The sequence below is a fragment of the Abramis brama genome (assembly GCF_963993115.1).
Source record: "Abramis brama genome assembly, chromosome: 3".
Classification (NCBI taxonomy): domain Eukaryota; kingdom Metazoa; phylum Chordata; class Actinopteri; order Cypriniformes; family Leuciscidae; genus Abramis; species Abramis brama.
The window spans coordinates 29,260,942-29,275,162 of record NC_139965.1 but is presented as its reverse complement, the minus strand read 5'-3'; the positions used below and the strand labels follow the sequence as shown (position 1 = coordinate 29,275,162).

Genomic DNA, 14,221 nt, shown 5'->3' with positions numbered 1-14,221 from the left:
AGAATTGGCCAGACAAAAGACAAGGAGGATTTGATGAGCTGCAGGAGTTCAAAGCTTTCCGTCTCGCTCTATTTTTTTTCTTGAACCCCAGCTTGTACCACATCTGAAAGCGCGCTGCCCCTCAACCTGCGTTTAAGTTGCTGATCACGTATTAAAAATATGCTTGAACATGATGAGAGGGATGACTGGATGCAGAACAGGCTGACAGGCACCGGCTCGAAGACACAAGCCACCGCTGATGGGTCTGCGAAGTCCCAATGCTGAGCTTTTAAACAAGCCTTGATTGACAGGCGTAATATATAAAGAATGGTTTAACACGCACACACGAAAGAAACGTTAATTGAATGATTGGATGTGAAGCATAAACAGACATGAACTTTTGTTTCCTAATAAAGCTATGACAGAATAATAATTTCCTTTCCATTAGCTTACAAAAGAATCCCCCATAGACACATGTGCTTATACTCATATCCATATGGAGCCACTTTGCTCAAGGTATTTTTCAAACACATATTTCCCTCCAAAGCTAAAAGAGAAGGGCGGAAATGTAGGTTATAAATAGGAATCAAAAGAGCCCTCCTGTTTATTGCAACAAGATGACAGAGACACCGAAATCTTTGAAAGTATGAGTGCTTTGAGCTTTTTACAAGACAGGTGAAGAGAACATGTGTGTTCAATCTGCGTACCAGGCTCGCCTGGGTCGGCCCTATCATAAAAGAAGAGAGATTACAAAGAAGTCTAATGAAGACACTGATCAAAGTCTGTAATGCTAATACATAGCAGGTGTTTTGAAACCTTTTAATACCCCCCTGGCCCTCCGCGGGGCTCGTGCCTGTATATCTTTCACAGAGCGGGTCCTTTTGTCCTCGGCTGAAACTGGGAACCAGCGGAGCGCTTTTCAACACCGCTTCACGTGCATTACGAGATATCTGTTGACCTCATACGCTCAGAGGGGGTTATGTCCATGTCATACACAAATGCTGCTACATATTCTATTACAGCTCAAAGTGGTGTTTTTGGAAAATGGAATATCCTGCTTTGGGGCCCTTCAGCTGTACAGCACCTGGGCAAAAGCGGGAGAAGAGGTTGTAAGAGACCTGGCAAAGACTGACTTTTTGGAATACGCTCAAAGCACGATGACTATTTCTGCAGGAGCTGCAAAGCTCTGTTTCTGATTTCCATTCATTGAAGGCAAGGGCAAACCTCAGGAGAGTACAAACGGTGGCTAAGCTGCTGTTTTAACTTATGTGTTATTAAATCTAATTATGGTATAATCATTTATTATTAATTTACAACCTTATGTTAATTTGCCTTCTTATTGTCCAAAGAAACTGCACCCACCTGTGATCCTTGAGTCAAATTTAAAAATCATAGTGATATAATCAGATTACAGATTACAGTTTTAATTTGACCCTATATGTGTTATATAGCCTACATATTTTGATCAAATTTGATTTTCATATGTAATTTAAATGAATATGAAATTCCAAGTGTTTTGTTTTATAATGGACTTGTAGTCCATTATAACATCTATAAAGACAGCATTCATGCTTTCAATATGGAACTAGGCAAATCTAGACAGACTTTCTTTTCGAAGATTATAAACAGCAACTTAAACAACACACACACTCTTTTTGCTACTGTAGAGAGACTGACAACCCCCCTCAAGTCACATTCCCAGTGAAATGCTCTCAGACAGATGCAGTGAGTTTGCTTCCTTCTTCTCTGAGAAAATCAATAATATCAGAAAGGTGATCAGCACATCCTTGAGTTGTGCTGGGGTCAAACAGATCAGACCACAACCTCAGAAAGTAGTTACTATGTCTGATTTCGAAAAAAATTGATGGCACAATTTTGGAAGAAACTGTACAGCACCTTAAAACATCAACCTGCGCTCTTAACCCACTTCCCACATCTTTTTTTCAAAAGTGTGTTTAACTGTTTAGTAGCAGATCTCCTAGAAGTGGTAAATGCCTCATGTCAAAGCAATAACTAAATCAGCATAGGCTACTATCATCTGAAAAATATTGCAAGAATTAGATGCTTCGTTTCCAGTCAAGACTTTTTTTTTTTAAGAATAAGCATTTTTAAATGTCTCTCTCTCCCTATATATGTGTGTGTAATCAAAAGTTCATTCAAATGTAGATTGTTTTTTGTATATGTTGTATTTTTTAACACACACACACACACACACACACACACACACAGAGTATTATTACACTATTATTATTATTACTATTATTATACTATTTTGTTTTCATTATATTGCATTTATTTAAATACTCTTAGAAAGGTCAATAAACCTGGTCCGTGATATTTATAACGTATTCTTTCTGAATATGCAAACCCCCCCCCCCCAAAAAACAAAAATCCTAATCACTTGGTTAAACCTGAACTCTATTCTAAGCTCAGTTTCCCATTACTCACTGCAGGGCAAGTCACTTGATCAGATAGTTACATATTATTAATAGGCTATTACACATTTAGTAAAACAATCAATCTTTTAACATCACATCTAGCACTGCATGCGCATAATATCTATTACAAACCTCTCTCAACACAACTACGAAGCTTGATAACCCATATCCACTTCCGGTTCTACTCAAAATACAAGCGTGGTTTTCCTGGCGCGAGGATTCTGGGAAATGCAGTCCTAGCCGGAATGCCAGGTACGACTTAAAAATAAAACACTTATATAAAATAACAACAACGTGTTCATTGCCATTCACATTTCCTATAAATTCATAAACATCGCTAAGTGTATATTTAAATATACTCAAGAAAATTCCACATGCTAACGGCACAATCTGAAGACTACATAGCCCAGCACGGCGCTCTATGAAACCGAGGCAGCGTAAACAGTACTTCAGGAACATGAAAAGATCGGATGACAGTGAGAGGGAAAAGAGGAGAAAGGTATCGCTTATAGTTTTCTCTCAGTTCGCCAAGCACCACATGTAGTTGTGGAGTTTGTAATACACCGTACAGCGTGTCCGTTGCGGTATTGCACGCGCTGGTTGGTGCTGTGTGTTCATTTGAAGTGCGCGCATGTGATGCTGCTGAATGCTCCTGTAATGTTTGCTTTCTTTTATCGCAAGAGTTCTCTGTACAGAGTCATCCGGCACACACGAGTGTGTGTTGAGGCACAGCGCGGGGGGAGTGTTTTCTCATGACTGCCACACACTGACTTTGCCGGAATGGCTTGTGTAGCGACATTGCAGTGCTTTCAATCATGGTGCTAATGAATGAAGTCAAGAGAAGACGCGTGTCCATGTTTTCGTCACTCTGCAGGTGTATCTGTTAAACCAACTATTCCTAATTTATTTGACCAATTTATTGAAGCCCATATGTGTCGTGTTTTCGGACTTGACGGGTGATTCATCCATGAGCTGGTCTGGAAATGAAATGGGTCGTGTTTTTAATTTAGCATAGACTGTGTAATAGAAATAACGGTTGTGGTGCAGCTGTATTTATCTGAACTTTTAACTTTTTCAGTGTGTCATTTTGTGAAGCATCATGGTGTGAAGCTTGTTGGTCCTGAATGTATATACAGTGATATATTGTATATCTTTATCACAACATAAACCCTGGTTATGAAGGGGTTTATCCCACTTAGGCTATTACATGGCTCCTTAACAGATACAAGGACATAGAGAAATATTAATTTGAAGTTTTTTTTTTTACAAACATCTAGCTTACATGAACACCATATAGCTTTTTGCATTCAAGCAGGTGTACGTTTTATCAGTTCATGCATTCAAACCATGACCAATAAAAATCTAAATCTATATAAAAAGTATTCCAGAGATTAATAGTGTTTTCTCTCAGGGTCACAAATTAATCAAGGCAACAAACACCCCTGAAGTGAATTTCTTATCTAATAATAATACTTTGAGATATTTTGTTATATCCCATACTAGGTCTGTCAAGTTTGAAGTAATATAGGATTAGGCCTATACTGTGTTTTCATATGGATGGAAAACAAATGTCCTCTTAAAGGGTACAGAATGCATCAAAAATCAAATCCAGGACCAAATGTTGCCCCTTTAATGAGAGAGGTACATTTCTAGCACCTGTCTCTAATCATTAATTAAATAGATGGAAGTAAAGTTTAACGGCATAATGGCATATTTAAAAATGTTAAATGTATTTATAATTGTACTTGACAAGTTGACATGTCACTTTCTGATATTGTCTGTGGTTAAGGTGCTTTGGTTTGATAGTCAAAATGCATATACTAATTAGCCTAGGTGTTTTGTTTGCATTTCAAAGTGTTTGATTTGTTAGTCGACACGAGTTCAGTGAAGTTTTGTCAGCAGCCCATTTCTCTTCAGTTATCTCTTTCCTGAACCATACCATTAATTTCCCATTCCCTTTTCTTTATTTTGTTCAGTTTTAGTCCACTCTCTCTCTCTCTCTGATGCATGCTTTTGGATCATGTCTGACAGCAGGGAATCTATGTAGTGTGTGGTTCCTCCACTTTATTGCAGCTGCCACAGGGACCAGATGAATCTCCGTCTCTCTGAGAACTTGATCCAGCTAGTTTTGGGTCTGTACAGCAGACGGACAGACGTAGCTCTGCTGTCTTGCCACAACTCATCTCTCTCCTTCACAAAAATAAAGGGATCAGGGCAGAAAACCGCAGATCAGCTAGACTGAGGGACTGGCGTGTGTATTCCTGCGGTGCCTTAATATAAAATGCATGTCCATTAAATCATGATATTAAATAAAGGAAGAGTACATTGTTGTCTTAGCCATAAACGTGTGCATTTATCCCCAAAAACTAGCCTATAGAATTCTATTTAATTCTTAGTTCAGCTTTGCCAGGCATTTCCTAACCATATGTGGCACATGTGTATGATAAAAAAGACCACTTCCATTATCATGCACTAAAAGAGGGAGACTATTGGCTAATAGCCTATTAAAAACTGACTTCATGCTTTTAGAAGTAGCCTTACATGGCCTTCAACCCGAAAATACTGTTTTAATAGTTGATCAAGAGACATTGGACAATCTGAGTTTCTGGTTTTAACGTTGCCAGGGTGACCACAAATATCTCACTGAAGTATTATTCAATTATAAATGCCATTTTGGCCTCTTTATTGTATTTGCAGAGGGATGCGGGCCCTGTTGTTTTTCTTTCCTCACAGTTATGAAATAGAAAAGTGCTTTCTTGTTTTTTTCCTCCTTCCATCTGTTGAGCATGTTTTGCATTTCTTTGCACTCACAACCTTGTTGGCATTCGTTGCTGCTTTTGACACCTTTGTTGATGACTGCCTGGTATTATGATTAGCTTTTACTGTGATGGATAGTGCATCTGATAAATGTTAATAAATAAATGTTAATAAAAAAAAAATAGTAGTTAGTTAAATAAATAAACAAAAATTGTAAAATAAAGAAATAATGATTTTTGTTATATTTCACAGCAGCAGTGTACGTGAGGAGCACAGAGGGTTGCCAGATGTTCAGAGGCTTTCACTCCTCCCGTCCCATCTTTCAGAGAGTTCTCGGCTCATTGGCTTTCTCGGCTCGTGTGTTTTGCTGGAGAAAGCTGTTTAGGCTATTTCGTTCCTGAACACTCATTAAAATGTTTTGTGTTCCCCTTGGCAATTCTGTTAAATTAACAGCTAGCTTCAGTTCAGGCCTGATTATGAGGCCACACAGCCAGTCTTGATTAATCAATTTCTCCCACAAAATGTTCCTCTGTAAATTAGTGTTAAAGTAACGATTTATAGGTCCTAATGCCGAGCCGCTGTCATGTCGGAGCCGGTGTTTTAGCGGGAGGTGGTGTCACTTTCGGCGTAATCAGCAGCTTTTCTGCCCCCCCCCTTGTCGTTTTCCCCCTCTCTGTTCGTCACCGTATGCCTACGTCCTATTAATGAGTCCATAATAGAGAAACAGTGTCGGACAGCCACATAAAACACACTCAGGAATACATAATTAGACCGGTGTTCAAGCTGTGCTAGGGGCAGATTTATACCCGGTGATGCAAAAAGAAAGAAAAAATGAAAGCAAATACGCAGGCAGTGTAGTGTAGCTCATGACTTCTGATTCCTGAAATCTGAAAGGACGAAAAAACAGGCGAGGGAAACGAGGGAGGGTGGGAGTGTTAGAAAAAAATACTGCCACAGTTGATAATGATACCATTACACTAATGGAGGCAGCAAATGAAGTAGCAGGCGGACACTGTGCTTTATTGCCATAGGGGGTCGTTTTCTGCTGCATTCCTAATGGCTGGAACCGCTGGTATTGATCAGGCCATCATACCGCTAATCCACACGCGCATTACTTACTGCCACAGCACCGTGTCAGTCTTTCCACTGCTGCCACCCACAGGCCCTGCACAAGACCCCACAAAGCCTGTGATTTAAGGGTCGAGGGTTGGATGGTGGTCATTGAATGTCCCCTTAGTCAGTCTTTTGTTTTATGATACACAGAGGGATAGTGAGTGGACTCGGTGATTAAGTACAGGCATAGCCTAGGTGTTTGTTTAATTAAGAGGTAACACATTATCTGCTCTTCTGCCTTTTTTTTATGGTAGTTAGTCTGTGTTTGAGTTGAACCGTGAGTGTGCCGCTGTCTTTTCTAATGGTTTGGAGCTGTAAATAAGTCTAGGCTGATCCATATCCATTGGTGAAGCCATCTGCTAAATGGCAAGTAAAAACACCTGCCTTGCCAGATCCTTGATCAAGTGTTTTACTGGACTCCTGGTGAAACCGTTTTCAATTAAGGAATGGCTGATATGACAACACTAGGCTTCAAAAAAAGAGGAAGCAGATTTTTATTGTGTTTTCACACTTAACACATCAGAGAATTTTTAATTGCTGTTTTTTTATTATTATTGGATATATATATATAATACAGTAAATGTAATAAGTGTATAATAAGTGCATTTATTATTGCACAGTAGTAATATATTTCTTTCATTCATTTACTGCATTCATTCATGCAGCATACAGTAGGTAGGCTAACTCCTCAGTTATGCCCAAATTTCATTACACTACCTTTCAAATGTTTTAAAAAGTCTCTTGTGCTCACCAAGTCTTATGCTCACGATTTGATAAAAATACAGTAAAAATTGAATGCATCCTGCTGAATAAAAGTATGAATTTAAGTATTAATAAAATAATAATAATAATAATAATAAAACATGTTTTTACTGATCCCAAACTTTTGAACGATAGTTTAAGTCACCTGAACCAAAGGTTTACCTTTAGGTCAAATGTTTGAATGAACTTTTAAAGTTTGTGTCTAAGATGAAAATGTTTACTTATGTAGGCTAACCTTTAAATGAGTGACGAGGTACATCCTTAGATTATCCTATGTTCTTTCCGAACTTTTTTTCATGAATGCTCCAGTTCCTTCCGTAAGCCCTTAGCACCTGATGATGAAATCCGCTTCATCACTAATGGCTTAAAGCTCGATTAACATGTACGAACAGGCCTTACTTCAGCTCAGCCCTGTTCTGCTGTCATCTCCGCAGCCCCTGCCCGGCCTGAGCCATCAGTCTCGTTTTCCTGTATCAGCATATCGGCAATAACCTCTGCCCTCTGCTAATCAAACACTTCACCTTAAGGGAAACATTCATTCAGTTCTCTCATTATGATGGCTTCTGTGGTCATAAAGATGTATATTTATATTTCCCCACCTCGTTGCTCTGCTGTTGCAGGGAAACTAGATATTGATCTGGATATTTAGTCATTTCTTTCTGCTGGGACATCAATATTACGCTAACACGTATGCGAGCTGTGCTTGACCCTGGCCCCTGTCTCTATCCGTTCTCCCATTGGAGCTCAGTGATATACTATTTTGAAAAGCAAATCAATGAGTGAATATGAAGTTTGAGGAGTAATATAAGGCGACCCTGAGGCCTATAGCAGCCGCATTGATCCAATGTGTGGATTAAGGTTGATTTGTTTGTTGTGAAGCTTTTCACCTTTATATCACCAAGAGGTCCAGTGTCCACACACACACACACACACACACACACACACACACACACACACACACACACACACACACACACACACACACACACACACACACACTCATATCCCCTAAATGCCTTTTTATGTTTATTTTCTTCATTTCCATTACATCTTATTTGCATTTACTAAGAATATTGATCATATAGGCTGATGTTCATGCTTTGTTTATCAGATATTCATGTGGGGTTGTATTATAGGCCCATATTATGCACATTATAAACATCCCGTTAGATGTCTGACCCTCTTTATGGTTCTGTTTAATAATGTCATTTTTATAAAGACATTAATTTCTAAAGTTAGGCTTCAGGATTGTTTCTTCTTAAAAGGGCTGATGAGCTTTTATGTTCTTTTTATAGTCTGTCTAAGATTATAATTGTTTCTATGAGTCTTAAGGTAATTTGATTTTACCTTCATTCTAATTTATTTTAGAAATGTAATATATTTTTATAATTCTATTTAGTTTTTGTGTTTAAATCGAATTGTGTTAAAATGTCACTAGTAAGGGGGTATCTATTCTTGGTCTAAGATCTGATCACAAAAAGGCGAACTGTCTATGCCAAATATGTATTTGAGACAGAAAGCAATCCGAGAAGCCACCTATTTTTAGTTTTGTGAGCTGTGTCAAATGCAGCTACATATTAGGCCTGTTTACTGTATTTGCATGTCGTGCAGAAGAGTAGATTGGATTTATATTTGTTTTTCACATTTATGTGACCAGCTGTATACCCAATTCGATAACAATAAGGCCCTGTTTAAGATGCATTATCAATCCGATCACAAGTGGACGACGCTAAATACAGGTGTAAACAAGGTCTAAAACTTGTCCAGTTTCGACCACTTCCAGAGGTAGTCGAAAACGCTTTCGACCGGTTTGCTTTCGTAGTGTAAAGGCTCATGTGGTCGAATGCGTTCCAACAGGCACAAAAGACCCCCTGGCCTGCTCTCCGCATACTGAACTAACGAGTAAACATTATGGGAAGCGCGCTAGTCAGACGGGATTTAAACTTTGGCGGCTGAAGACCGAAGTTTGGTTTGAAGACAAAAACGCACCAAGCACAATGTTCTTTCACCATTCTTGATTTCTAACACACACTCACAGCGTTCGGCGTGGTCTTGTGGCTATATGCTCTCGTTCATCTGTAAATTGCTTGAGCTTATTTTGTCCATTATATAGAAAAATCTGAAAAAAGAAAAAAACATTTACCTGCCCATAGACCCTCCCCTCAAAGAAATCAGGAAGTGGCTGATTTGAAAGTGGACAAAATAGATGGATTAAAACACTGCAGGAATGTGTCTCCCTCGTCTACTTGTAAACAGGGCCTAGGTGCATGAAGTAAGGCCCAAACATGCCTCAGTTAGTTATGTATGGCTCAAGGGGGAGGTCTGGCACATTCATAGGGGTTGATTTGGCAGCTATTGGCTGATCAGTGGTGATGTATAGTCAATAATCAATGTGATCAATTACAATAGGGTCACCTCAGAAAAGCTTTGAATAAACATAAGATTGACCTTGTAACCTAGACTTCAACAGTTTAGTCGTAAGGGGCTTCCATTCAGATTAGTTTAAAAAAGCCTTGTGATCAGTCTTCTAATTCTATTCATAGTCTTTTCTTTTCATATATAAATAAATGATTAATGAAATATTTTTTAACATTGCATAATGCAATAACACGGAATGTCAAAAAATAAGAAAAATCACTCTATAATTTTTCCATCTGGCTGCTCCACTGAACAGCAGGCCCCTTATTCACTGTTTATTTGTGAATTTATTTTCTTGTGTAATAGCTCACCTTTTCTTGTAAAGGGAAACTAGCTAATGGCAGCCCTTTGCCCAACATCTGCTTCCTATTGCCAGTCCAAAGTCCCTCTTTCACTGGAACTACAGGAGGCCACTTTCACTAGAGCCTGTAAACACTAACTCTTAATTTGTACATCATAAGTTATGTTCTAAAAATGAGGGGAGTGAAAGTGGGCCTGAGCACCTGGCGTGTGTGTGTGTGTGTGTGGATGCCCAATGGGTGACGAGGCACTGCCCCATAGTTGTGCCAGTTGGAAGGCTGTGCTTTATGTCTGCATGCGCCAGACAGGAAAATGTCTCCTGCCCTGCCAACCTAGCTTACTGCTGGGTGCGCACAGGCAATGGATTTAGAGGTAGAAGCAGGAGGCTTTTAGAGGCTTCTCAGATGAATTAGATGGATTTTTACAGCTGTTGCTTATAATGTAAAAAAAAAAAAAGTTTAATTGAGATGGGCCGATTGATCAATATTTTGAATGCTCATTTTGTATCAAGGGAATTGATCCTCACATTAAAGATATCTTTCCAAAGTGTTTTTCTTTAACCCAGTGATTGTATTATTTGTTTAGTGTAAAATTAATGCATATCTTTGTTCAACCAAAAATGAATATTCTGCCATTTACTCACCCTCATGTCATTCCAAACCTGTATGTCTTTCTTCTGTGAAACATAAAATAAGATATTTTAAAAGAAAAGACTGTCTAAACGATACAAGTCAATGGTCATCAAAATTGCTTGGTTGCAAATCATTAGTAAATCCTGATTTTTCTGAAATCTGAACTCTTCTCGACGGGTTACTGCATGCATAATTGAGTTGACCAATGCAATCAGCTGTAGGACAGGGTTTATGTTTAATCAATTTGGAAAATAAATCTTTCAAATTTTTAGGCTTTGGTAGTTGTTTGAAATTAAGTCATTATCTAATATGTTAAATAATGTTACTGCAGTAATGCTGGTAAATTGTGTGTATGTGTGTGATTGGGATGATTGAGAGAACCATTGCAACATTTTGACTTCTCACAGTTGTAAACTAAAGACATGGATACCAATTGTTAAACTGGTTTGGAGCTGTTTTTCCATTTGTCAATCAATTTTTCAAATCGTTTGCTTGTCCTATATAGAGGGAGCTGTTTTTTACCAGTTAAATGTTTTGAAGGATTTATTCATCTCTTACACCTCACTTTCTGATTTTTTTTCAGGAGTAAGTTCAGTTAGACTGCGGTTGTCATTCCTGTAATGGACTGAACTCTTTGTGAAGAGAACAGCAGTAAGCATTCAGAAATGGGAGTGCCGTCCATATTTAGCTGCAGTATGTACATTGTTTTCTTCACTTCGTCACAACTTTTGTTGGCATTTTGAAAGAGTGGCATCACCATATCAACAGGTTAAATGACACCTTGTCAAATGTCTAGTTTGTGATGCTCTTTTTTCAAGGTGAGGTGCAGGAGGAGTGAAAGTGAGAGCGAGAGTCAGCGCTTGAATGACCACTGATGCATGACACTGGCCTCTCATTACTGTCTCTTCTGCCTTTACCAGTACACACACACACACACACACACACACACACACACACACACACACACACACACACACACTTTTGGTGGTGAGCGGTGGCCTATTGAACGCTCATTGGTATGCTTGTGGTAATTTTACTGTCAAAACTCCCTCTCTCTCTGTTTCTGGCTGTCTTTCTCGCTCTCTCAGTCTCTGTGCCCCTGGTCATCCAGCTGTAAGTTCACCCTGAACTTCTGTCAAGCACATGATCAGGGCTGCATAAAGAAAGCTGCTCTGTTTTGCTGTCTATCATATGCTCTTCTCTCTCTCTCTCTGTCTCTCTCTGTCTCTCTCTCTGTGTGTGTGTGTGTTTGTGATAGGGCCAGACCTCTAGTCTCTCCTGTTGTTTATTTAGATGAGATCAGCCAAGGTTGGTGGTTCAAGTTCAGCTGTTATGGTGATGAGCAGACGTCAGTGTCCGGTTCTCCGAGACTGGCTAAAAGGAAGATGTCTGTCCCATCATGCTTTGTTTTAGGGGAATGTTTATGCACTTGGTGTGTTTTTTTTTGTTTTTTTGCTGCTGCTGCATTTGGTAATCTCCAAAAGCCAAACTTCCTTAAGTTTTAAACATAGGCTTAGGCTATGTAAAAATATAATCCATGATGTAAATGCATTAACACATCAAGTCAGAGTGTACTTTAACCCTTTAGAGGCTGATGAAAAGAAACCAGTATCCCAACTTCGTCACACCGTCACACTGTTTTTTCGCTTTGACTTTATGAATAAATTTTTTTGTTATTGTCAATAAATTACTTATGATCCAAAATAAAATATGAGTCTGTGTAACTGTGGGCTGTACTGCTTTGCTCCAACCATATCAAACACACCTGAACCAGCTAATAAAGGTATTCAGGATAACTAGAAACGTTCAAACAGGCGTGAGTTGGAGCTGGTTGGAGTTAAACTGTGCAGAGCTGTGGCCCTTACTGATTTAAGTAAGTTTATTCTTTCAATACAATTTATGGGTCAAAACCCATCCGAGAACTACTAGTTTAGATATTTTAGACATTAAATATGCACTACCACACCCATACATTTTTTTTTTTTTTTTTTTTTGTGTATAATAGAAATATATTTTGAGGAATGTTCTTAACAGTAATGCGTGTTATTGTTACATTAGTCCTAATATTGTTACGTTTATGGAAAATAGTGCTTTGGTTATTTTTCAGTTATACACTTAATGTTTTTTTTTATTTTTTTATCAAAGAACCCACACACACAACACGTCACAGAAAACTTTATGCATTTTTACATTTTCAAAAAACATAATTTAGTATAATTAATAAGCTGATAAGAAATGCCCCCACAAGGACAAGAATTTCGGATATTGCCATCTTTGTGGGTACATTTTGTCTTTATAAAGTAGAAAATACACACACACACACACACACACACACACACACACACACACACACACACACACACACACACACACACACACACACACACACACGTACTCTGCAGGCCATTGTCACATAAAGCTGACGTATACAGTAATGTTTGCTTATAAACAGCCAGATCAGTATGACATACTGTATGTGATTATGAACATAATCTTTCTCTGATACTTTCTTGTATGTGTGTTTGAGCAGTGTATATACGGGTTGGGAACACATTTTTGTTTAATCGCATTGTCACACATAGATTGTCTGACATTTTCTCCATTCGTGGTGTGTGTGTTTTTGTGCGGTTGACACTCTTGACAGGCCTCCTCGCCATTGACTGAGATGGCACGTATGGATTGGACTAATCCAGGAACCTCGTTCCCTTCTCTCTCTCTCTCTCTCTCTCTCTCTCTCTCTCTCTCTCTCTCTCTCTCTCTCACACACACACACACACACACACACACACACACACACACACACACACACACACACACACACACACACACACACACACACACACACACACACACACACACACACACACACACACACACACACACAGTCTTCTGTTCCTCACACTCAGACAGCTTCGGTTGGATATCTCTGTTTGTAATGGCGTCCCCTGCTCAATGATGACAATGGGGATTAAACGGCAAGTTTTTTTTAAACATATTTCTTCTCTTTTCCTGGTTCTGAAGAAAGAGAGCTTCCTTATCAGCTCTTCCAGGATCCGCATCATCCCTCGCTCCTCTCCTCCGCTGCCAATTACACAGCGGATCATTTACTTCAAGGGTATAAATGTTCCAACACAAGTATTAGCGAGCAGAGCTGAGTCGCTGACAGATGTACCAACTTTAATTCTCTACTTGTTTTTTTTTAAAAACTTTAATTAATTTATGTATCCTTTCTTCCCTCCCGCTCAGTCGTGATAATCTGGGTTGCCATGGCGATGGGGAGGAAGTGTCGCTGCTGTCACTTCAGTGTGTGTTTTTCAGTTAGCTAATGTATTCAGGAAGACAGTAAAAGAGAGGAAAACACTAGAGAATTGAGTCTGTGTGTATGTTTAGATGTGGGTCTCTGATGGGACAGTGAGTGGTCTGCTGTCTGATGTGTTTCCATCACTGAACTTATTACTTGCACGTAGTCTTATTCTTTCTTTATTATAGTTGTTTTATTATTTATAAATCTATCTAAGTCCTCATCTCTTTTTAGATCACCGGTATCAATCTATCTGGGCCCGGTTTCCCGATAACGCTCACTCTTAGCCTGCTAAGAAGACTCGAAAGATATATCTTACCAAATTTGTTTATTTTCCTAAGTGTGTTCCCCGAACTATACCTTAGGAAGCTGCTTAAGATATACCTTCTTACGTGCGACGTGACCCGGCGCTGTCCGTGGCCATGGTGCTGAACTGTTTGAAATCGATGGCTCGAGGATCAATTATTCTCTCGTGCAGGGGCTGTTTATGTGAAAAAGCGGTCATCTTTATAAATGAAGCA

General features: G+C 39.0%; 1 protein-coding gene across 2 annotated transcripts in view; it reads left to right on the top strand.

Annotated features, from left to right (window-relative positions):
• Window positions 1–2,838: 2,838 nt before the first annotated feature.
• fto (FTO alpha-ketoglutarate dependent dioxygenase) overlaps window positions 2,839–14,221 on the top strand; it is a gene marked incomplete at both ends in the record, with an annotated part of 136,342 nt that continues 124,959 nt past the window's right edge. Inside the window, one exon of one of the 2 annotated variants that reach the window (XM_084108872.1) lies at window positions 2,839–2,916. In XM_084108872.1, the coding sequence (XP_083964998.1) occupies window positions 2,839–2,916 (78 nt within the window). The remainder of the gene's footprint in view (window positions 2,917–14,221) is intronic. The other variant, XM_084108873.1, reaches the window with a different exon arrangement.